The following is a 25,642-nucleotide window of genomic DNA, read 5'->3' as shown; positions in this document are numbered from 1 at the left end:
TTTCAATTTGTGTTAGTCTTTATATATTCAGCGGGGCGGGAAGTGAGGTTCGAGATCAGGTTATTTCGCCGCCTTACATTCCGACGGAAAATGGGGTTGTGAAAGGGAAATTAGTGAAAACTATAGATTTCTCGTACATGGCTTATTTGGGGATACCTTACGCTGCGCCTCCGATTAGAGAGAATCGATTTAAGGTTAGTAGATAGAGAATAATCGCCATTGGCCTATAGAATTTTATTTAAACCAATCTAATGTATTAAGCTTGCGGTTGTCTTATTAGGTGATCACTAGCGACGAGACTATCAATATAGTCTCGTAGGCAATCCTCTTCATCATGCTTTTTGTGCAACACCGATGTACCTATAAACTTTCTAAACCACAAGTACGAAAATTAATAACTAATAGTGACTCGAACTTGAGATTAAATATTTAACGTTTACTTAATTAATCGCGTGCATCCAAACATCAAATCAATATATTACTAAACGTCTCACGTGCGCTGCCCAGGGTTAGCCAGTAACTAGGGGTTAACCGGTTAAACCCGGAGTTACCAGTGCAATTTAACCCTGTTGTTAACGGGTAACTCCTGGCTAACCCAGGGTTGTTGCAAGTGGCCCTACATTTATGCCCCATAAATGTAAACTGGAAAGTTATTTGGAAATGCCATAATTTTAAATAAATATATACGTTTGTTATCCAGAGTCCATTACCAGCAATGCCATGGAATGGAGTGTACGAAGCGAACAGAACAGTCCAGTGCCCACAATCCGGCTACGGTGAAGAAGACTGCCTCGTCATCAACATCTTTACCCCGGTCCCCGTTAGGGGACACCACCAGCGACGTCCCCTACCAATCCTGGTCTTCATCCACGGCGGCGCTTTCATCAGAGGAACCGCCCCAACCACAGGCATGGAGTATCTCCTTAAACATGATATCGCTGTGGTGACACTCAACTATAGATTAGGCGTTTTAGGCTTCTTGTGCCTCGGCACTGAGGACGCACCCGGCAACGCTGGCTTGAAAGACCAAGTAGCCGCGTTACAGTGGATCCAAAGAAACATTATCAATTTCGGAGGACATCCAAGACATGTGGTGTTATATGGAACAGATGCTGGAGCCGTTTCTGTAGACCTTTTAATTTTGTCGAAGATGGGCGCTGGCTTATTTAAAGGGGCTATAGTGGAATCAGGATCATCCACATCGCCATGGTCAGTCGATGTAGACCCAATAGGAACGGCTACTAAACTAGCAGAAACATTAAACTTTGTCCCAAAGGATTTAGACGATTTAGCCCTGTTTTACAGAAAGAAAATTGTAGATGATTTAACCAGCATAAATGAGTTGTACCATAATAGTTTAAGTGATGGGTCTGTCGGATTTTCACCATGTATTGAAACAACATCTAGGGCAAAACCGCATATTAGGCAATTTCTGCAAGAGTCCCCGTACGACATGCTGGTGAATGGTAAATACGACCAGGTACCAGTCTTGCTGATTTTTTCTTCTTTAGAGGGACTTTTCCTGAAGAGTGCGCAGTATTACCAACAGAATTTTAAAGAGCGAATGGAAAATGAATTCGAGTATTTCTTGCCAGGCAATCTAGGTTTTGAAACTGAAGAAGACAAAAGGATTTTAGCTGAAGCGATCAAGATATTTTATTACGGGAATAAAACTATAGGAGAGCAGACATTGGTGGAAAACTTGGAGTATTTTGGGGATAGTCTTGTTTTGCATGGAATATTGAAATCTGTAGAATATCATTGTAAACGGATGCCTGTTTATTTGTTGGAGTTCTTTTATAAAGGCAGCCTGAGGCAGTACGATCCATTGTACGAGAACATAACAGTGGCAGGACATAGTGCGGCGTCGGAACATGCTTTTGTTTCGTCACTCATCACGAATTATGAAGATTTGCGAGCCGTGGAAACTTTTGCAGAGTTGATAACGAACTTTGTGAAACATGAGTAAGTGTTAATTTATTTGCAGATTTTTGTTTTGTTTATGTTTGCCGCTTGCTATAATAATAAATGCATCGTATTTAAAATAACATTCTATTTTTATGCATCGTCATTAACATATATGTCACATAAATTATGTGACATAATTGACAATTTTAATACATTCCACTATCGAATTTAAACTGTCGTGAGTCTTATTGAATAGCTAGACCGCTACTCTTGCACTGTTAAGTAGTGCTTAAAAATACAGACCTAGACTAGGTAGGAATAGGAATAAATAGTCAATAAGGAAAACATTTTTTTTAAATAAATTCTATATTACAGCAATCCAACCCCACGCCTGACCTGCCTATTGCCCACCCCTTGGCCGCGCGTTGGCAACCCCCAAAAGATGCAGTACATGCGCTTCGACGGAAGCCTCATGATGGCGATCAGACCTCACTGGAGACGGAAGCAGTTTTGGGACAATGTGTACAAGCTTTATCGGACACAGCTCAACCCTGTGGAACCCTGTTGAGATTTTTTTTGTAACAAGACTAATTGTTAAATTTTAGCTATATCTTTTGACAGATTTTTTTTATAATCTTATAGTTTAAAATCTTAAAGCCACAAAGGTCGCGACGAACTAAAAAATATATGAGAGCGCGAAAAGTAGTTAATCAAAAACGCGACCAACTAATATACAATTAGAAGCACGACTCACTAATCTGAAATAAATGTATTTAGATTTGCCACTAGAGTGCAGCACTAGCACAAACCGTAAACCATAGAGTAACTTATACTCTATGCCGTAAACTGTTTTTAACAAGTTTTAAGAGATTATTTGTTACGAATTAATATGACATTGATGCATCGAGGCGGTTTGTTTACTGTTTGTGCTAGTGACGCCCCCTACGCAGAGTTTTACGTAATATTCCCTATTATAATATATAATTAATTACATTCAGTAATCCAACCATCTCATGGCCGCGCGTAAGCAACCCAAGCAAGATGCAGTACATGCTCTTCGACGGCAACCTCATGATGGCGAACAGACCTCACTGGAGACGGAAGCAGTTTTGGGACAATGTGTACAAGCTTTATCAGACACAGCTCAATCCTGTGGAACCCTGTTGAGATTGTACGGCGAGGGCATCGCCAGCTGATGGGTTAGGGGGGGCAGTTGGTATGGCCGATGATCAGAGAGGGAGGGGCATACATTTAGTTACAAATTTTATTATCTGAGGAGGTGGGGAGAGCAGCTAAATCCACTACGCCCTTTTTGTTAACATTTTTTGTACAAGACTAATTGAGTTGCTTAGCTTTAAACTCGGGTAAATCCTTCCATTTGTCAGATTATGCGATTTTGGTATTAAGAAAAGGTAATAATTAATAGGTAAATATCTACCATATTTGCTGAGAGGGTGGATTTACCCCAGTTTGTAATTAAATTTAACTATGTTTTATGACAGATTGTTTTTATTAATCATATGTCAAGAGAGATGATGATATTGATAACACATTTATTACGTTAAATAATACAATTTTAAGCTTATTTCAATACAGTTGTGTGGTAGAAAGAAGAGAAATCTAATCTTCAAGGATGGGTATTCCACAGCCGTCTTCAGATCCAAATCTTTCTATCCTTCTTCTCGTTCCTCTAATTCTTAGAGAGACAGCTCTGATGATTGATATTTGTATTTTGACTTTGATCCAGTTGATTATTTGTGAGTATGGTTTCGACCATTTTTCATGGAGCTTAAGGGATGTTCTTTTTATGAAGGATTCATATTCCGTTCCAACAGCGCCATCACAGGAGACCACAAGAGGAGTGAATGAGGCTCTGAGATCTTCTGCAGCCAGGTCGTATTTGCGATGTTTTTCGCGAGCGTGTATTTGGGCAATCGTGGGCCATGTGAGTAGACCATACGAGGCGGCGTCGGCATTTACAATGCGAACGTCAAAGAACGCCTTCCTCGCCATCATATGTCATAATTAATTTTATAAAATAGTATTATTCAAATGTGTCGGAGGCAAAGATCTACTTCGGGTCGCTTAGCCAGCGAAGTAAGTATTATTTTAAAGCAGTTGACGGGGACATCATTATGGGGGTCAGACCTCACTGGAGACGAAATCAGTTTTGGGACAATGTGCTCAAGCTTTAAAATAGGAGACAGCTCAATCGTGTGGAGCCTTGTTAAAATGGTTCAGGCGGAGTATGTCACTTTCTTAGGACGTCACATTCTGAGGACGTCACATTCTGAGTTCGTCACTTTCTGAGTAGGTCACTTTCTGAGAACGCCACTTTCTGAGGACGTCACTTTCTGAGTTCGTCACTTTCTGAGTACGTCACTTTCTGAGAACGCCACTTTCTGAGTACGTCACTTTCTGAGTATGTCACTTTCTGAGAACGCCACTTTCTGAGTACGTCACTTTCTGAGGAGGTCACTTTCTGAGAACGCCACTTTCTGAGTACGTCACTTTCTGAGTATGTCACTTTCTGAGAACGCCACTTTCTGAGTACGTCACTTTCTGAGGAGGTCACTTTCTGAGAACGCCACTTTCTGAGGACGTCACTTTCTGAGTACGTCGCGTTTTTTAGCATAGGTACGGTTTAACAGTATAATATACCTGCACGAAAAATGTATACTGCCAGCAACCAGATTAGCTGTTCGACATACGGTCGCTATTATATCCTACATACCAATACCAATCTCTGTTTGCCTTACGCCTGACTGGTAGAGAATTCCATTTGGCAAAACATCCTATGTTTCGTGCAATAAAGTGAAAATAGAGAAATAAATAATAAAAAAACAATCTAATTATGTTTAAATCATTATTTAATTCAGAATACTTAGAAACTACAAGCACCAAAATATTTAGCCACAGATTGGAGTTAGGCCGGCAACAGCTTCGATTCAATACACATAAATGTTTCGCACAGTAGGAACCATGATTTTATCATTCGCCGCTGTGATTAGCTGGTGAAGGTATCACGGCAAGCTCGCTGACACCAGTAGAAGGTCATTCCCACATATTTACATTTAAACGGACTGCCGCTCCTTTCGTGACAACATATTCTTCAACATACCGCGTCTTCTGTCATGTCTCCATAAACTCACGTCTTTTTTTCTGATGATGGTGTAAATTTTGGATATCTGCGTATAAAAATCAGCTGTTGCAGTTTTGGTTCAGACAATATTTCTTCTCGTGTCACCTGTGGAGAATAGGCGTCAAAGGATTTTTTCTTCATATCGGCAACGGCATATTCAGAATATATGTTCAGCCATCAATCACTTCTGCGTATGGATCACTCCGATACTCTCATAGTTCTCGTTCTGCATATATTTAATGTAATTTATTTGTTTGTTTTCTTCCTATATAGGTTACACGATGAATTTTTAAATTAATATTACATTGTACTTGTAGCCTGACAATAAAAATCTATCATGTCGCCGATTTGACATCGCTGATTTTTTTCTATTTAAAATCCGAAACTACAAAAAGGTTATAAAGTTTGTCAAAGGACTGTCTCATTTCAAACATAGACAGAGATAAACATACTATCTTTGTCTTACACTAGTACTAGCACCCAAAAGAAAAGGATGAGTGTAGTTTTTATTGTTCTTATTTAATGACAAATTTGTTTGACCACTTACAGTCCGTTAACTCTCAGAATGAACTTCGTTTTTCGGGTAAAATCGGACGTATTCGCGTAATAGAAAATGACAGCGTCGTACTGATTTAGTTGCAACTTGCAATCCAACACTCAAAACTATACAGGGTGGTCTATACCACGACGTCCAAAAATTTTTTTAGATTCCTTAATTCAATTATAGAATATGTATGTTAGCCGGGTTTTCGTAGTTTACGAGTTATGAATTTTTGAACTTTTAACGTTTGTTAAGAAATTCCGGGCCGAACCAATTAATTTATTTAAAAAACTATTGAACTGTTTTGAATGTTTCTTTTTATAACATAATCCTTTACAAACGACGCAGTTGCTAAAAAAAATCAGCATCCTCACTTGGCTGCGAGTTGGAAAAAAAGACAAAAGTCAAAGCTTTACGTTCAAGCAGGTCAAGTTTCGATTTTACCTAATTAAAAAAAAACAAGCGAGTTCAACGACTTTTGGTTATTTTAGAAACTGCTAATTCCTAAGTTTTTTTAAAGGTAAAAAAAAAGTGACAATAGTCATAATTTGACAGAGTCACCGGTCAAAGGAATCGAGGTGGAAAGTTCCCAAATTAGTAATCTGATAGCCCACGTAGTGAAGAATCTAAAAAAAAAACAACGGGTTGCACTCTGGGAGTGCCGGCAGAAGTGAAAACTCAATGACATTGTAACAGTTTTTTGATCAGGCCACGTGTCCGTCTTACGTCTTACGAATCTTACGGTCACGTGACCTGTCGCGAGTTTAACATTTTTTCCCCATCACAAAAAGTGCACAGCGCCGCTAAAGAAGTTTTCACTTAAAAATTATGGACATCGAGGTTTGTACCACCCTGTATAGAGTAGTTAATACCACCATAACTAGTAGGTAAATATTTAAATTCATGTTAAAATATGTGACTTTTAAGTACTGTGTAATTATATACAAATTAAATTTAAAATTTTTGTTTTAATTAATTTTTTTATGTTAAAGTAAATTTTAATTAAAACTAGAGATAAAATAAAAAACAAACTATAAAAAATATACTTACCTACAAAAAAATATGTGACTGTTATTATTACCACTCTGTATAATTTCAGCCAGAAGTTGTAAATGACGGTGTGACGTTCTGCTTTCAAATTCTGATTCTATTTTATTTAGATTATGACAAAAAGTCAAATCGCAATATAGTCAGCAACCAAATATTAAGCATAACGTCATTAAATTAGGGCTTGTTTTACATTGAGACAATAGGTATCCCTAACTTTTGGCGAGTGAGTAAGAAAGCAGAACAGCAGTATCACCTTCGCGTGTTTCGATCCGAAGGTCATTCTGTAGATAATATGTTGCGCTAGCTTCGACCCGCGACTTCATCTGCTTGGAAATATGATGATGATGATGATATCGTACTTATGCTAAAAAACGTGACGTAGGTACTCAGAAAGTGACGTCCTCAGAAAGTGGCGCTCTCAGAAAGTGACGTCCTCAGAAAGTGACGTACTCAGAAAGTGGCGTTCTCAGAAAGTGACGTACTCAGAAAGTGACGAACTCAGAAAGTGACGTACTCAGAAAGTGACGAACTCAGAAAGTGACGTCCTCAGAAAGTGGCGTTCTCATAAAGTGACGTACTCAGAAAGTGACGAACTCAGAATGTGACGTCCTCAGAATGTGACGTCCTAAGAAAGTGACATACTCCGCCTGAACCGTTAAAATCATAGTACTTAAATATTTTTTTATTATACATTTATTATCATAAACGGTATTTGGATTATTTACAAATATGTAACATTATATAACATCGTTTGACAAGGACAATGAAATAGTATTGATAGTGTTATGTTATGTTGTCCCTGTCACATAATGTTATATAACTCCCAAATATCTGGGAGACCGAGCTTTGCTCAAAAATTCGCGTTTTCCCAGAGATAACACCTAGCTAGATCGATTTATCGCCCCCGAAAACCCCCATATAGCAAATTTCATCCAAATCGTTAGAGCCGTTTCCAAGATCCCCGAAATATATATATACAAATAAATAAATAAACAAGAATTGCTCGTTTAAAGGTATTATATATATAGATGAAGGAACTAAGCTTCTTAGAAAAGACCTAAAACCAAAAAACCTAGGTTTCAAACCGTCAGCATTAAGTGATAAAACTGTGTCTTCCTCGAGCACCGGGTTAATGTAGCAGCTATTTTTCTTTTATGAAGCCACAAACTTGGCTACCGGCACTAACGTTGGCTTTATAAGTTTCAAGACGTTACGAACACATTAAAGTGAGGTCAAGGAAGACACAACGGAATGGAAAAGTATTCTAACAATTTGAGAAAAGATATCGTTAGGATTCAGACTACACACCGAAGGCATTGCTCAGCGTTTTCATGGTATAATAATATACTCCGCCTGGTACTCCATTCCCGTCTTTTCTAGGTCACCTAACTGACACGGGCCTACGTCATCATGCGACAGCGCTATATGATAATATGCGATAGCGCTATATATAGCGGCCATGTTGTTGTGACGTAGGCCCGTGTCACTCTGGGAATGGAAGACCATGTTTTATTAGACTATGAGCGTTTTCACATTTTCCGATCCGATATCGGATGTAAACCCAGAAACCTAATTGAAGACCAAAAAAACTACGACAGATACGTCACTGTCAAAACCAGCCCATCGACACCCCATACATATTACTTACTTTACTCTTTGCCCCGTACTATGATAAATTAGGAACGTACCAACACCTACAACACGTACAACCTACTTGTTACCAACATTGAGGCATAGAAATAATCTTATCGAATTAAAATGACTGCTGTTGCATTTTGGTAGCACATACCATACTTGCTTTTAACATAGACGTATTATACTTACTTTTCTTTAGGTTGGTATGATCGGTAGTAAAACGTCAATAACGTCATTTTAAATTGTCGTGAACGTGGAAATACGTGGTTATTTTTTTTTTTGTAATTTTGGTAAAATAACTTTAGCTGTTATTTAAATGGGGGCCAAATCTTTAAGGAAATGTGAAGTTTGTGGTGGGCGTGTAAGAAGACTAACTACTGACGTATTTTTGGCCAGATTTCCACTTGATCCGAACAGGTCGGTAAACTGATGTTTGTATGTAATATTTTCATTTTTTACTTTGAGTCGTTAACAGTTACTAATTTAATGAATTAGTTTTAGACTTTAGTCGTGTACAATCCATGATCAAAACGAAAATATTTTGTGAATGAAGAGTAAAAAAACTAAGTAACCTAAGACACGAATAGTGTACGACCAATTTATCGATAATCTCTTTATTTCAGATGTCAATTATGGGCAAAGCTAACAGTAAATGAGGATTTGGCGTATTTATTTACCTATTCAAAAGCTGAATGGAAACAAGTTCATTTGTGGAAATCATTCTCCATCCAGTGCCTTCAATAAAAAGGGACCAAATTAAAAAAGAATGCGCGCGAATTCAGCATATTGTAATATGCCTACTTGAATAATAAACTATGTTATTTTTATCATGTAAAATAAAATTGTTTATATAATGTTTTTTTTTTATTTTATTAATCCACGTGATTCCCAAAATATACTGTTACAGTAGTACAGTAAATACAGCAGCACGTATCGCACATTTATCGATATCGATAAACAGTAGGTACTGGAAGTGTCGAGCCCTAGCGTTGTTTTTTTTTGTGTTGGTAGTATTGACATTGTATTTGGTGTGTTTTTTTTTAACAATTATGGCCTGGATGCGAGTTATTTAAGCCTGTATTTGGTGTGTTGGCACAATGTACGTTCATAATTCGGTTCAAGGCTTGTTCGAGAGTGCCGACTCTTAAAACGTAGTGATTTAATACTCTTTGGTCAAAACTGTCAATGTCACTTATGTCACTGTCAAGTAAACATTCCAGGTTTCGCCAACCTTTTTCTAATATCCTTATTTATATTGGCATTGATAAAAAAGGTTTTTGCCAAAACTATACAACTTTTGTCGCCGACTGCACTTTATTTCCAACAATCAACTAACATTGATTAATACAATTCTAACGTGCTAAGTATAAATACTTACTATAAGTTTCTTCAATCACAGTAATACTGTACCTCCCGCCCCTTCTTACTTACTTCTTACTCGTAATATGAACACCCCCTTTAGATATACCCCTAAATATGGCCATGTGATCGTCTAGCTAGTAGTTAGGACCCCTCTGAAGTGAACCGCGGCAACTTCAAATTCTTTAATGAGTATCAGCTAAATTTTGGACTCTGACCTTATTTATTATTACCTAGATTTTTGAGAACAGATATTTATGGTAATAAAATAATTATTTATGGAAGTAAGAAATAATCTAAAGAAAATTATTCAGAGAAATAGAAAATTATTCAGAATTTATTAGTGCAACGTAAATGATGGTGTAAAATTTACTATAATGTATTTAAGTATTGCAGCATATATGATGATATAAAATATATAAAAATGTTGTTGGTAAAATCCTGCCACACCTATTAAGCTTCCGGGATAACATAGAAACAGCACTCCTGAGATAAGCTCTTTTACACCCTAGCATTTCAAGGTTAATTATAATTAACTATCATCTTCTAAACGATGTGTGATTTAATCACACGTGCTGCTCCGTACGCCCGATGCAGGTCTGGAAGCTCTTAGTCCGATTTGCAAGTATTAATCGGAACACCTACCCTACCAGTTTAGCCAGAAGGGCTATGACCAACACTTCGTAACCTAAACGCACCTAGATGATGATGAAAAGAAGTGTCAAAGTATCCATCAATCATCATAATTACTTATCTTTTTTATGTTCAAAAGCTAGGGATGCTAATCCCTTAGTCCCATTCCCCAGAGCTGATAATCTAGACAGAATTCCTAGTTTTCTAGATGTATAAACGAAGTACCGAGTTTATTTGCTAACTATACATGTTTTATGAGACTGAAATATCAAGATGAGCATTATTTCACTCAAAATTCCCATTGGACTACTCTTGTCTGCCAAAGGGGTCCCTAAAACAGAACCAATCTTCGATCCTTCCATCTCAGACTAGCCTGCACTCCTAAACCCAGCTTGATATTTAATTATTGATTATGAAATACCATGAAAAATAGGTTGAACTACTCAGTACCTCGTCCCTACACCAGACAACCAGAAATGAAAAATAAAAATTTATAAAGCCGTTAATGATCCCCATATAAATTAGAAATTAGGAAGATTTAGGCAGATGAACCCTTCACCTTTTAAACACTCGTATTTTAAGATTAAGAAACCATATTTTTAAACCCTTAAAGAGAAATATATATCAACCATATCAATTGTATAAACCAGAACTAAAAAGGACCCTAATAAACGACAAAATGAGTGTGTGATTCTACCCTAACTCTACCCATTGTCCCTAATGTAGTACATTCAAAGCATAGTTCGTTCTTACCATCGACCTAATGCTTTGTAATATACGCAAGTGTGGTCCCTACGAGAAGCTGTAACGTTCGGCAGGCGAAACCGAGAAGGCAACCTACAGGCCAGTGTATTTGACTCCCTCCTTATCGCCCGCGGGCATGGTGGATAAGAATAAGTCGCCCTATTCCGTGTATATAAGAGTATCAGTACCCTAGCACACACACATACCGATCACATGGAAAACTCTGCCGAGACAAAGACTATAAGTGCAATATCAGTCACGACAGAAGCCTTTCCCCGCAACCAGCACTAGCATGAACCGGAGCACAGAAATATATAAATAGATTTAATAGGAGACCTAGTCTCAATTACTGTCGACTTCAGTGGGCAGGATTTACACCCAATGACGCGCACGTGACGTCCCCACATCCGTCTAAACAGCTGGGCCTTGAGACTAGTGAGATAATTCGTCTCTTATGTTGATATAGAAGAGACGCCAAGTCCCCTCAAACTTGGAGCAATAGACTCCTAACCATCCAATCCTTTGGCACCGTTAGGCGGAGTGAATGTTTAGCTGGACAAACTGTCAGTCCAAACAATGATCTGGCTTTTAAAATAGCAAAAATACCCCATAGAAAAACACTAAAAAACTAAGTTATCACTAAATTAAACTATGAGTTAGTGAAAAGTGAAGTTCCCTTAAACACTGTCATCTATATCTAACGTTACGAGAATTTCTTCCCGCAAAACCAAACACAGACACTATTCCAAGCCCCGGCCATGCAACGACATTGTCACTGCATAAATATGACGGCACTCAGAACACACGGTGTAGGAAACCTCACAATAACTAAAATCCCATACATGGCAGTAAAGAAACTCCACAACAGCCCATGTCCAGCGTTACGACGATATTGTCTCCGTAAAACCAAACACAGACACAAATTCTAAGTTTAAATTTACCAGGATAATTCCAAGTAAAACAAACACAGAAAAAGTAGCAGAGTAACTTCACTTACCAGTATTACGTTACGCCCGAAAACCAGAGTCACTGCTAGTCCGATGGTTGAAGAATGAATGATCCGAGTCGACGGTCCGCTCCGCCTTTTATAACCTTTTCTAGAGACGAACCGGCGACCTATGCGACATATTGGCGATTAAACGGGGACATACTTGCGACATACTGGCGTCTCGCGACCTAATAGTGACATGCTGGCGACAAGTTGCGACATTCTGGCGGCACATTGGCGACATGCGACGTACTGGCGACATACGACGAATTGGCGACTTATTAGAGACCTACGACATATTGGCGACCATTGGCGACATGCGACGTATTGGCGACCTATTAGGGATCTACGACATACCGGTGACCCATTGGCGATATGCGACGTACTGGCGACCTATTAGGGACATGCAACGTATTGGCGACCTATTAGGGACATGCGACTAGGGTCATAACGGCGAAATATTGGCGACATAACGGCGACATATTGGCGACATATCGGCGACATAACGGCGACATATAAGAGACATAACGGCGACATATCGGCGACATAACGGCGACATATCGGCGACATATTGGTGACATAAACGGTGACACAATAGTGACATAACCGGCGACACAATAGTGACATAACAGTGATTTATAGAGACAAACGCTATTCCAAAAATACCAGGGCACCAGAACTGAGGAAGAAGTTATTAGCCTCGTGGCATGTAACGACGTTCGATTCAAGAAGAAAAATCATAGGCTCCATTTTGTTTACTAAGCCATATTCCTTAAATATTAACGTTCACAATTGTTTACTGCAAAGTATAAATCATGTCCCTTTCATTCATGCAGTTTAGAGAAAGATGGAGCTAATTTTAATGACGTCTACGCACACATAGGCAGCAGAGAACGTTCGAAAACATCACGTACGAATTTGTTAACATTATTTTACTTTGAGATATTTTAAGTTTATTTCTGAAAATCGTCCCTGTATCGAAGTATTTTATGTTTATTAGTATCAAATATATTATTTAAGACATCTGGGATCTAGAGGGTTAGTTATTATAATATTTATTTTTGTCTTACGAATTTTAATTTCATGTTTCGAAATTGTACTAGGGCATCAGCGTAACGGAACGTCGAGCTGTCATTAATGTCACTGTCAACTCAATACTATTTGTTGTTGATTGTTTTCTGAAGGCTTCTTTTGTTTATATCTAAGCTACAATAAGGATTAATTAAACAAAAATGCATCTGATAAATAATGAAACATGGAATCAAGTGCTTCAAGTTCCAATTGTTAGAATATTCAATGGAATCATGAACGAAATATGCGACCGCAAGGGACATTAGTATTACAAGGTATTTCCTACTATTTTATGTGTTTTGTAATGAAAAATAAGGCCAATACTAGGCAATAGGCATACGACTAGTCACAATACCTACTCGACTATATAGAGGACGAGTCATTTTTATAGTGACAATAGGTATAAAAAGTAAAACGCTTATCGTCTCTAACACTTAAATTTGTATCGTTACGATGTCTCACGTTACTTCTTACTGTGGAATTAACCAGTCTCCTCGTGAGAGTTGTGAGCCATTTAACATGGTTTTTACTAGTACCAAAAAGGCACTTTTCCATCATAACCTAAATAAAAGAGTTTGTGCGGAAAGAGAAGAGTCGTGAAATCTATGGAATCCAATACTTCCTTCCGACATCCGATATCGGATCGGACAGTGTGAAAACGCTCTAAGAGGAAAGGGAACGGCCGCTTCTCCATACAAAATAGTAGTAGTAGTAGTAGTAGTAGTAAACTCTTTGTTGTACAAAAAGACATATTAAAAATAACATAAAATCAGTAAGAAGTACAAAGGCAAACATACGTCCATATTTTTCTCTCTGAATATTGACATTGCGAAACATATTCTTAATACATACATAATTTAATATAATATATTAACCATAGCTCTGCCCCTACGTTTGAGTTATTTCGATTTTTTGATTAAATTAATATTGTTAAAATTACCGAGACGTGGAATGTATGGGGCCCAATACATTCCACGACTCTTCTCTTTCCGAACAGACTTCTAACTCGCTTCATTCGTTCCGTATAGGCTCCAATCGCGCTATCAGTATCACACATCATTCAATGTGTAAACGTGTTGAGTGGAATCAAATTGTATTATTTTTTATGACCAGAATCGCACTATGAAAACTCCACGTGCAATTGGTTTGCTGAGTCGATGGCTGTGTTGCGTTGTAGGAAGAGTTTTGAGGTTAGAGTCAGTGGTTTAAATTATCTCTTCGCGTTAGAGCGTGGCTCGTATCTTTGTTAGATGTATTACTGTACTAGGAGTAACTGCAGCCACAACGCATATATACCAAAACTAACTCGAGACAGATGTTCCGTTACAAATGTAACACTTTTATGTTAATAGTTCCTGTCCGCGACTTGCCGCGACATATTTTAAAACAAACGAATAAGAATAGGTACCTGAGAGAATACGTAACTATATAGATGCCTGACTAGAGCTCATTATATTAATACCTAAGTAGTATCTATAGTTGTTGTGTTGTTATCCGAAACACTACATTTCGCTCCAAAACAGGCATTGTCGACGTGAGTTTGCAACCACAGAGGTGTAAACTAGCCACAGAATTGGTGCCACGACGTAAACGCCGGAGTGGTCACTGGTCAGCCTAGAGGAGGACATGCGAGTAGTACAGCCAGCTGCAATATGTTACTCTTCGAAGGCCGCAAAAAATATGTGACACGCTCTTATGGCTCTACAAATAAGATCGTGTCAGATATTTTTGCGGCCTTCGTTGTGTAACGTATTATTGCAGGACACTGTACAGTTCTTCGAGTCGTTTGCGGCACAATTCACGTGGGATGATTTTTGAGCTTAAGCACAGATTATGGCTTAAGTCAGATTTCTATAGTTATTCTAGTTTGTCGGTCATGATCACTTCGATCGTCTTTGTATAGGTACTAATTCTTCCATTGCACAATAAACCAGTGCAAACACACTACAATTTAACCCTTCCCACTATATTTAAAGGAATTTCCAAAGCATTTCCACCTACAGCTTAGCGTCCGCAATGCACTTATGTGACGTAACGTTTCCTAAGTATTCAGAGCACAATGGAACCGAGTTCAACTGGCGTGGTATGTAAATTAGTATAGTATTTGAAAGAGCGTGGGGCTTGGCTTAGTATTTAGTATTTTAAAGGGAACATGTACACCAGGACCATGACCATGGTTTCAGCAAATAAATTTCTGATTTCAGGTATAGTCGGTTCCCAAACATAAGTATCCGCTTTAAAGTTGATACTTACGGTAAAACCACCGAACCACACCTCGGACACTGGCGATCAAATGTATGAAACAAACGCGTTCCTACGCACACAGTCTAAGCTCGTGTAGGTGAACGCGTACCATGCTTGTGTGAGTGAGATAAGACTTGCTAGTAGGGTTCTCGCCATTTTGTTGTCAAGCTCAATGACCTCAAAACTCATTGCGCGAATTAGGAAGAAATAAGAATCGTATTATGCTGTAAGGTGGGTATCTAAGCTTGATTTATACAATAGTTTCCTATTTTGAATCAGTATAAACGAAGTAACAAAATTTTTGTAAGGAAATTCAGGCCACCAAAATATTACGTAAGTTGAAAACATGATTTTTTGTTCATATAGATATTGTGTTGTTTTCAGTGTGATCTGATAGAATATTTTACGTGGCCTCCGCTCTGCGCACCGCGTCGTCGCGTCCTTGCCAGCCGGTAACTGTGAGGTAACCGAGAGCGGGTGGGCGGCACTTTCAACGGGAAGCAGGGAGTGTCCATACTGTACGTTAGTACTCTTTATTATACTGTGACCGAACTATGATCTAAAAGGTTATCATAAATCCTTATTTGCAATAGATAGGTATAGTATTTACAGATCTTACCCACACTACCTACTTACCTACCTACACCGGGTGGTGTAGGTACTACCTACCCTACTACTACCTAGTCAGGAAGTCACCTAAAGTGTCATTCTATGGAACTTACTATGTAAACAAAAGTCACTTTTAAATCCATCATTCAGAGACAATTTCAATATGGCGGTTTGTTTACATAGTTAGCAAGTTCCATATAATGACACTTTAGTTACCTACCTAGTATTTTACTTTGACTTACCGGTATCGTCTTGGGTCGTCCTATTCGTTTTTCGTCACGTTCTTAAATTAGTCCTATTCTGCTTTCTTCACTCGTCACAATCATCGGTGGCTTTCAATGTAGAATGCGTGACGAAAGCAGAATAATAGGACTAATTTAAGAACGTGACGAAAAACGAATGGGACGACCCAAGACGATACCGACTTACCCACTGCGGAGAAAATTCCACAATATCTTAACCTTATAAATAGTTTGGTTAAGTTCCAAAAGTAATCCCATAACGCGAAGCTAAGATTCGCAATTTTGCCAAACCATTCTATCAAAACTTTTCTAGCACCCCTCCTAAACTCCTAATATCGAAAGGTAACAAGACCTATGTTACCAACGACAGTAAAATATTAAGGACTATCAATTGGTATTTGTGTCTTTATCACTGTTCTTGTGTTATGAATGTTTTCTACGTATTTAGGTAGGTATACATAGAAAACATATGTTATAATATGTAACGTATACATAGTAAACGTATGTCTTTTTCGTAACTGAGTGGAATATTAGATATTTTTTTCTCGGGATAAGTTGTGTGATTTCGTATTTACTTATCCTGAAAGGAGCTTTCAAACCAGCCAAATTATATCGAAATATAACTAAAATCTAAATGATCTGACATACGTAAAGTTATTAATTTCCGCTACCCAAAGGTTATCTGAAAGAGATCGCTTTTTAGCGAGAAAACCGCCTGTTTTTTACCTCTGCTTGTGTTTCTGTTTTCTTTTGTATTGTTTTATTAAGGTTTGCAATTATTTGATAGATTTAGATTTAGATTAGATTTAGATTCATTTATTTCTCAATAAGTATTACATGTTTTTATTACAACCGAATATAAAGATGAATACATATTAAGGACGTCAAAAAATATTCAAATTAATCTAATAAATAATACATGCTATAATTGTTTACAAATTACAATATTAAATTACATATTTGAGGTAGCATTATATTCATTATTTAGGTATTCCTTTATGCTGTACACTGTCTTATTGAGTAGCAATTTCTTTACTTGGAGACTTAACGTGTTGATATTAGTTTCGGCTTTAATTTCTTTTGGCAGCTTATTATACAATTTCTGAGCCATTATCTTGGGGGATTTTTTAGCAATGTTCAATCTACTTTTTATTGGCCTCAGATTGTCTGGATACCTTGTTGGGCGAACACTGATATCCCTAGCACATACAGATTCACTCTGGTTTTTTCTTACGTATAATAATACCTCATAAATATATGTTGAGACTGATGTTAAGATTCCTAGGCTTTTAAAAAGGTCCCTACAACTATCTCTGTACCTTGCGTTAGCCAGGACTCTGATTGCACGTTTCTGCATTTTTAGGACTCGCTCAAAATCTGTTGCATTTCCCCATAACAGGATTCCGTATTGAAAGGATTGAGTGCACATATGCATAGTACGCTTCTTTAAGATTGTCACTAGAGATAAGGGTCCTTAACTGCTTAAGGATATATATGTCGCAGTAAGATAAATAAAGCCGTTATATAGTTATAACCCTAGAGATATAATTATATGACGTAACATAGTTATATGAAAGCGATTCATTACTATCTTACTAGGTATATAACTATAATACGTCTTTAGTTTATACACCTTTTGCTAACTTTCCACAAATCGAATTTATATGCGTCTTCCACGAAAAAGTAGCACAGTTTTTATTGTATTGATAATCGTCCCGTCTATAGTGCGACATAAAATAGTAAAAATTAAATAAAATGGTAATAAATAGGCAAGCCTGGGCTAATTTGGCTTACAAATTTCCTTTACAACTCTGTTCAAACATCCAAAAACAGGCAAGCCGGTGGGAATCGGCTTTTATGGACGCGCCGCCACTTATAGTTACTAAATTGTCGCCATGTTTAAGCATTTTACCTCAAAAACGTGACAGCTACGTAGAATGTGGCGCCCCCAATAATTTTCTACAATTTCTTGTCGGACTATACTACAAAGTTGAGAAGAACGTCGTTTTGTCAGTTTTTAAATTTTATTTGTCTCTACCGCAACATACAAGGTGTACAAGGTATCTAAACTTTCTAATAGATCAGAAGTTGGGAAAACAAAGGACAGCAAGGCACGATGCTGGGTATTCTTTACGTGTTGTTTCGAGATCTCTCCTTTTGTAACTATTGCGGTGTGAAACTTGTGTGCGTTTGGCATGGAACAGAGACTAGGAATCCTCTAGACGAAGTTTAGAGCAATTATTTCATGAAACCGAAGCTGCCAAAAATACGGGGGTGCAGGGGACGAGGTGAGCGAGTTCCCGTGCCGTGGTTGGTCCGTTCAAAGACACGGACTTCACACAAAGACACTTTCGACTCGAAAATGGAGTAAAACTACCGTATTTGTGGCAGAGGGAGCTACTATGCTCAGTCTGGAGGATGTCTTGTCTGTGGCATGAAACGACGCCATCTTGTTTTCCTGTCATTATGTGTTAAGAGTCCGTCTAAGCTAACTTTGCACCGACTTCAATAGAGCAAAATGTTATTAGTGAGTGTTATTATAAACCTCATATTCTAATAAAAAATAGACGTCAGACATTTTCACACTTGGTCATTGCAAATGATAATCCACTTTCAAAGAACTATTCATTTGAGTTCTATTCTATAATATCAACCGGTGTAAGGTACGAATGTGATGACCAAAGATGACGATGATGATGATGTGTGTGTGTCAAAGATCGACTACGTTAGCCATATTCGGACGTACGAGCGCCGAGCTAACTAGAAGTCGAAGTGGTCGCCATGGTCGAAATCGGCCGGAAGGATCATCATCATCATAATATCAAAATGAATTTCTAAAATAATTCGTCAACAAATACCAAAATGATCCTAACAAGTTCAAGGAGTTTGTACTCGTAATCAAACAAACCTGAGGGCCGTATTCGAAAAATGCTTGTAACTTATAAGATGTCACAGCGATAAGATACCGATCTGTCAATGTATTGACGAAACTGAAGACACTGACTGATTGGTATCGAATCGCTGTGACATCTTATAAGCATTATTGGAATACGGCCGTCAGATTCAAATTAAGTGTAGCCTGTGTTTTTCAAACCACTCGCTATTTATTCAACTATACAACAACCCAAATTCGACATCATAGTCACGATATTTCCGTCGATTGCCACGTTTTGGTGGAATTACAATTCCCCCTCTCAAACGCGTGCCTCTAGGCCGAGCGTGTCCTCTCCGAGGCCGAGAGGTCCAGCTCCGACGGGCGCTTCTCTGCCGGGTATAGTCCCCCTTCATGAACTCCTTCGGCAAGAACCCCTGCAACTCGGGATACGCCTCCGCCAACATCTTCGCAGCCCTAAACGTCATTGTCTTATTGACAATTATGTTCCTAAACGTGGCGTTGGTCATGAAATCACGGTTCACCTCTTTGATTTCATCCAATTTGTCCATGAACTCTTGGTCAACTTTCAACATCTGCATCTCATGTATGTCCTTGGCTGACTCTCGATCCAACCTATACTGTCTTTTGAGAAATTTGAGAAATTGCTTCATAGTCTTTGTCTTTTTCTTTCGGATTTTGGTGCTATTTTTGTAACCTCTGTTAAGGATTCTGCGAACCTCCTTGATGATTTTTTTGATGGCTCGCTTGATCTTACGTTTTCGTTCTTCTCTCAATCTCTTGCGTCGTTTCCTTCTGCGTTCGGCTCGTTTGCGTCGTTCTGATGAGGTTTTTTTCTTGCCTCTTTCCCGTTCCGCAGCGCTGTCGCTCTCCATGCTGGATTCTTCAAGGGACACGGAAAGTCCTTGGTACAAGTCGTAGGTGTGGAAATTCAAGGAGCAGCATACCCACTGAGTGCGTCCGCAGAAGTAGTCACCTTTGTAGATTCTGTATTCGGCGTTGCATTCTACGGGCAGCACGCAGGATCCCCAGGGCATGTCGTGTTGGCTAGGGTCGCCGCACGGGACGCCCCACGGTCCTGGCAACATGAAACTGAACTTAATAAGGGACTCGGGTAAGTATGTCTGATTCTGATATTCCGAATCTTACAGTAAAGGTTGGCGTTTTATAGCGGGCATTTAATTTGCAATCGCTTTCTGAATTTCTTTCGAGAGAGACGCAATCAGAGATTAGGTACTTGGACTAGGCCTCCTGATCTGAGTATCCGATATTTTTATTTTCCGAGAATTTAGGAATAAACAAACTTGTTTTATATGTATTTGATTTGGCTTTATTTATCGTTGAGCGACACCGTATAAAAAAATAGTTATTTGTACAACAAGAGATCAAAGTTTGATATTTCTTCGAGTGCTTATATTGAGTCCCGTGCAAGCGAAAGATTCTATAATAGATTCACGAGCGTAGCGAGTGAATCTAATTTAGAATCTTGAGCGTAGTAAGGGATTCAAAAGCGCACGAGATGTAAATAACTTTGATCTCGTGTAGTACACAAAATTTTTCACCCTAAGCAGTGAGAACATACCTAGAGGGACAGAGATAATAGAACCCAAGTATATCGAACTTGTATTAGACCCCGCATGTTGAAATGACCATAAAGGTCACTTGAATGTCATTTTGCTTCACTCAGTGAGCAAAATCGCATTTTGCTCACTGAGTGACCCACAATCAGTGAGCAAAATGCGATTTTGCTCACTGAGTGAGACAAAATGACTCAGTGAGCAAAATCGCATTTTGCTCACTGTTTTTAAGAAGCAAAGTACCCTTGTTCGAGCTGCTGAGGTGAAAAGGTTATTTACTTTCACATTAATCATCTTAAAGTTAGTGATTGGAACCTCCTTTTAAGCTTTAAAGCCTGTGCCAGGAGATACCGCTCTTCCTTATCTGGAGAATGTTAACAAAATTGTGCTACATTTATGAGTAGGTATGTTAGGTAAGTATTGCATTATGATTAACATAAAAGTTACAATAAAAATGCTGAAAAGCTATATACAAAACATGCAAAAGGTATAAATAAAAAACAGAGCAATATAAAAACACGTAAAATGTATACGCTTAATATGGAACTCTCTTGGTCTAACTCTACCTCCTACTATATAGAAATATGTGATACTTACTTGCCGCCGCCATATTAACAACATCGCCCTCAATACGGGTTGAATAATTCTTCGTTTCCACTTTTATCTTATTCCACTTTTCCTTCCATTCCTCTTTCCAGTTTTTAAACTCCCTGCTCGAGCTCCCCGAGTCAGATAAATACTGCCCCTGTCTCCTCACCTTATTAAGTATAGGGTCTAAATGGTACCCAAATCTTAAATTTGACTTCGTGGCTACATTATTGACTTCGTTAAATCTTTTAATTGGATCCCGTACTTTCTTTAGCGTTTTAGCTTTATTTCGGGCGATTAAATTATCAAAATCATCTCTATCAGTCTTTTTCTGTAGATATTTGCTTATTAAATTGGGATCTCCATATTTTTCTAGTAAAACTGCTGCCTTTTGCCCTGTTCTTAAGTACTGATCGTTATCTACAAGATCTTTTGTTTGAGACAATGTTATCAAAACGGATAACGAAATTAAAAGTGAATTCATTTTTTGGATTTTTCCATCGTGCGTTGTTTTTAGTTGGTGTTTGACAATAAAATAAAATTGTGGTGAAACAGTGATTGTCGAATTGCGAAATGTGTTGTGTGATAAAGTTTATGCTGGCTTTTTATGGAAGAATCAAAGATCACATACCCGATTTATAGAGTATTTGAAACGACTCAAGGTTTTAAAGATTCAGCAATCTCAACACTGGCTTACAAGTTCGCCATCGTTCCATCATGAACATAGGCTCTATTAGTATAAAATGGCGGCGTGCTTATATAACAAAGTTTTTTGGTACAAGTCTAGGCTTGTACTAGATAGCATCTAAAATGTGGAGAACAGGCCGCGTAGCCAAGATGCCGATCGCTTACGCTCCGTAGCGATCGAAACGCAACTGTCACTGTCGCACTAATTTGGAAGAGTGATAGAGAGACATAATGCTTTTCGTTGTCGAAGCGATAGCGATTGTAACCTTGGCTAGGCCGGCAGATATGCAAGTTGAGGAATGGTTCCAAAAAGCTGGAAATATTCTCGAATTTAAGGAATACTTCTTAAGAAAAAAAAACTTTCATTTTGGAAACGGAAAATTTCGATCCCTTTGCAAAAATATGAGTTTGCGAAATATTTCCAAGTTGATATTTCGCAATTTTGAAAAGTTTCCAAAGGCTCATAAGTAATGCGGAGTATACTAAGGATAGTCTGCGGGTAGAATATTCGCGTCGTCGTAGTAGGGTTGTTTTTATTGCATTTTTGATTTAGCTACACGGGGGAGTACAAATATTGCTCCACCAAGCTGCAAACGGGGATGTATGGCAACCCTTGAGCAATTTTGAGCATTGAACTTGTATCCATGGTCATGAAATAAATTTAAAAAAAATCTGAGCATTGACGGGGACAATTTGCTTAATGGCAGGGACACCGGGACACCAAGCTTCTAACGGGGACATATCCCGGTGTGGATATGGACGTATGGCGACCCTATCGTAGTAGGTAGGTACTCGTTAAGGGGCTACCCGAGGTTATCATCGATTTTTTACAAGTTTTGAATCGTATCTCCCTGTTTTGCACTACAGATAGAATTATAAGACAAACCGTTATCGGTTCTTCAATCTTTTATCTCCGGTTTTGTCTACCGGATTTTGAAAGAAATGAATACTTGTTTTTTATGTTTTTTTTTTTAAATGTCTAAAAAAACGGTTTTTTCGTATCTAGTTTGCTGTGAAGGATCTTACATCTACGAAATCTACATACTTGGGTTCGTCTTTGGCGTCTCGAAAAACGTGTCTACGGTTTTAATTTTAAACTAATTAACACAAAAGTTATGGCCAGAAAACCAGTTTTTTAGGCTAAAATTGTTCAACTTTGATGCCAAAAATCTCGAAGACAATGAACTTTGAAGTAAATATGGGATATTATATTGCTTAAAGCCGTTGCTCTTAATATAATAAGCTACACAAAACATTAGAAAACTAAGGGATTCAGATTTCGATCTGGTGTGATGTGATTTGGTCATTAGCGTGGGGTAGCCCCTTAAGGGAGGTCGTTTAGAGGATTGTCAGGTAGGGAGCAGTTAATAGGGGCGTTAAGTCCCCTAGCTATCAAATGGCACGGGAATTCCTAAGAGTTAACGAACAAATTAAATGTTAAAGGGGAATGATTTTTAGGCGATTAACTTTTTGTCGCCATATTAAAATGGTAGGTCGTTTGTCGATATAGGCAGAGGTATAAAGTAATTATAGTTGGTCAAACCAATTTGTCAGTCAATAACAAGCAGGAAAACTATACTCATCCTTTTCTTTTGGGTGCTAGTACTAGTGTAAGACAAAGATTCTCTCTGTCTATGATTAAAATGAGACAGTCCTTTGACAAACTATAAATTATACGGTTATTCTATGGTAGAGGTAAACTATTTGTGTGTCGTTTCCAAGCAAAAAGTCCCACTTTATCGTTGTCGCTTCCCATAAGGACGCGTTGACATATTATTCGTATAAAGATACAAGCAAATCTCGTCCTTATGGTAAGCGACAAAGTGGGACCTTTGACTAGACTGCGACACATTTCATTTCTCATGCTCTGAAAGTGGGTCATTATTGTTCTATGAAATGATACGTTTCTGTACTAACATTTTACTTTGGAAACACTTTTTTTTTTCACTGTTTTACGATAGGCAAATAAAATTTAGTTTTAAACGGATTTGTTGTACAATTTCTATTCTGATATTTAATTCTCCTTTCCATAAATAACAATATTGAAAGTGTTATATATAACTCTAGAAGAAATGCTCCAAATATTTATACTTAGTCTTAATTACTCTTAATGGTAAAAACGAAAAACACGAGGCAAAGCTATAAAAATAATTGTATTGATTTGTTACATACATAAATTTCTTTTTATATAGGATTAATATGATTTTCATGTGTCATACAATTTTCATACGAATTTTTTCTATAAAAATACCAACACAGATCACATTACTTGCTGATAACATCTAATGAGTTACCCAACATAACCATTGGGTATCTATTTGTTATAAACCTTAATTTCAACAGAAATTCCTTACTTAACACTAAAACAATTAATTAATAACCTCAACAACAGCTTCGTCTCTTTCTAGCCATAGTGGGTCCTTGTCTTTAGAGGCTGGAAGAGATTTCTTAGTGCTACAGGTATTGCAGGTCCATTCTACAATCTTTTGTTTATTCTTAGTCTTTATCTTCATTTTAGCCGTCTCTCCGAATAATAAAATGCAGCGGCACTTCTTACAGATCTGTCTTTTTATGTCCGGATGCCTAAAACAATAAATAGTATGAATTGTTATTATTATACTAAAACTTTCTGCCAAAATTTCATATTTAATTCAAGTTTTTATTGCTGATTTTATTTTTCTTTACACAGAATTATGTATCATCAATACAACATTATTACTAACAATACAAATAACAAGAAATAGCTTGGTGATGACTGAGAATAAATAAATGAATTAATAATAATCATGAATAAATTATTGTTTTAGTATTAAGATTTTTATTATTGTATATATTATGTTAGTTTGTAAGGTATATATAGCTATGGCCCTTAGTTGCCTTAAAAAAAATGGATTGATTTATTACAAGCCTGAGAAGAACATTATTTAATAATAAATACTTTACCAACATACTGACATATTTTTTTTTATTAATTAATTACGTATTACTCCAAATCACTTAAAGCACGCATTACAGCTTCGTGTTAAAAACGGATGAAATACCTTCTATAGTGCTAGTTGCAATATAATGCAACAGTATCATTTTTTTGTAAGCTCAAATAGATACGTTTATATTTCATCCATTGAATACATGCGCACAATATAAAAATACAAACTAAAATAAAAAATAAAACGTATATTTTTGGTTATATAAATACATACTTACATTTTCAAGACATTCTTCTTTGCAACATTTACCATTAGGTTACCATAGTACGAAGATAAGGTTGGATTTATTTTAACTATATGTTTACTTATCTGTAAATAATAAAAAAGATGTAAAATATATTTTACAAATCAAAACATTGAACAAAGAAGAGTAGGTACCAATGTGAAATGAAAGTTTTAACTTACTTGGTACAAGTAATTTATACGATGAAAGGAATCATTTCCCTGAACTTTCTTCATAATTCTTATTCTTATTAATACGTTAAACTAAACTAAAAGTGGTGCATTCAACGCACACAACCACCGTTCTAGTTTCTATTTTGACTTTTGACATTAACAATCAGCTGGTAATTTGACATCCTAGTATACATGTTAGAGCGTTTAATTAACGTTAATAATGATATTGCATTAGACGTGTATTTGAACCAACTTTGGCATAAACAAAAATTCTGTTGTAGTTTTCTACTTTGAGAAGTAAGTAGAGTACGCTTATTTTCGAAATAGGTTTTTAAAATATTTACAACC

The 25,642-nt window shown here is 37.4% G+C and overlaps 3 protein-coding genes and 1 long non-coding RNA gene across 4 annotated transcripts; 2 read left to right on the top strand and 2 right to left on the bottom strand.

Moving 5' to 3' along the window:
• The first annotated feature begins 690 nt into the window (after positions 1–690).
• LOC134799188 (esterase FE4-like) lies at positions 691–2,478 on the top strand. The gene is made up of 2 exons (XM_063771583.1): positions 691–1,965; positions 2,284–2,478. The coding sequence occupies exons 1-2, from the start codon at positions 716–718 to the stop codon at positions 2,474–2,476; spliced, it is 1,443 nt and encodes a 480-aa protein (XP_063627653.1). The 5' UTR covers positions 691–715; the 3' UTR covers positions 2,477–2,478.
• A 16,772-nt stretch (positions 2,479–19,250) lies between these two features.
• Positions 19,251–21,809, bottom strand: LOC134799187 (uncharacterized). Its single transcript, XM_063771582.1, has 2 exons — positions 21,234–21,809; positions 19,251–20,137 (listed from the first exon to the last, which is right to left on the bottom strand). Exons 1-2 carry the CDS (start codon positions 21,706–21,708, stop codon positions 19,275–19,277), a joined length of 1,338 nt encoding a protein of 445 aa, XP_063627652.1. The 5' UTR covers positions 21,709–21,809; the 3' UTR covers positions 19,251–19,274.
• Positions 21,810–22,382: 573 nt separating this feature from the next.
• On the top strand, positions 22,383–23,404 carry LOC134799186 (uncharacterized). The gene is made up of 2 exons (XR_010145349.1): positions 22,383–22,426; positions 23,232–23,404. It is a non-coding gene; the product is annotated as an uncharacterized LOC134799186 (long non-coding RNA).
• A 642-nt stretch (positions 23,405–24,046) lies between these two features.
• Positions 24,047–25,441, bottom strand: LOC134799185 (uncharacterized). The gene is made up of 3 exons (XM_063771581.1): positions 25,304–25,441; positions 25,116–25,207; positions 24,047–24,494 (listed from the first exon to the last, which is right to left on the bottom strand). Exons 1-3 carry the CDS (start codon positions 25,355–25,357, stop codon positions 24,281–24,283), a joined length of 360 nt encoding a protein of 119 aa, XP_063627651.1. The 5' UTR covers positions 25,358–25,441; the 3' UTR covers positions 24,047–24,280.
• Between the last annotated feature and the right edge of the window lie 201 nt (positions 25,442–25,642).

The sequence above is a fragment of the Cydia splendana genome, chromosome 18 (genome assembly GCF_910591565.1).
Source record: "Cydia splendana chromosome 18, ilCydSple1.2, whole genome shotgun sequence".
In the NCBI taxonomy this organism is placed as follows: domain Eukaryota; kingdom Metazoa; phylum Arthropoda; class Insecta; order Lepidoptera; family Tortricidae; genus Cydia; species Cydia splendana.
This window is presented reverse-complemented; position numbering and strand designations above follow the sequence as displayed.

Excerpts from the sequence above, each read along its gene's own strand:
- LOC134799188 (XM_063771583.1), top strand. The coding sequence starts at position 716 with ATGCCATGGAATGGAGTGTACGAAGCGAACAGAACAGTCCAGTGCCCA. Across the intron at positions 1,966-2,283 it reads ACGAACTTTGTGAAACATGA|CAATCCAACCCCACGCCTGA; the intron begins GTAAGTGTTAAT and ends TCTATATTACAG.
- LOC134799185 (XM_063771581.1), bottom strand. The coding sequence starts at position 25,357 with ATGAAGAAAGTTCAGGGAAATGATTCCTTTCATCGTATAAATTACTTG. Across the intron at positions 25,208-25,303 it reads GTATAAATTACTTGTACCAA|ATAAGTAAACATATAGTTAA; the intron begins GTAAGTTAAAAC and ends TATTATTTACAG. Across the intron at positions 24,495-25,115 it reads AAGAAGAATGTCTTGAAAAT|GCATCCGGACATAAAAAGAC; the intron begins GTAAGTATGTAT and ends TTATTGTTTTAG.
- LOC134799187 (XM_063771582.1), bottom strand. The coding sequence starts at position 21,708 with ATGAATTCACTTTTAATTTCGTTATCCGTTTTGATAACATTGTCTCAA. Across the intron at positions 20,138-21,233 it reads TGTTAATATGGCGGCGGCAA|GACCGTGGGGCGTCCCGTGC; the intron begins GTAAGTATCACA and ends TCATGTTGCCAG.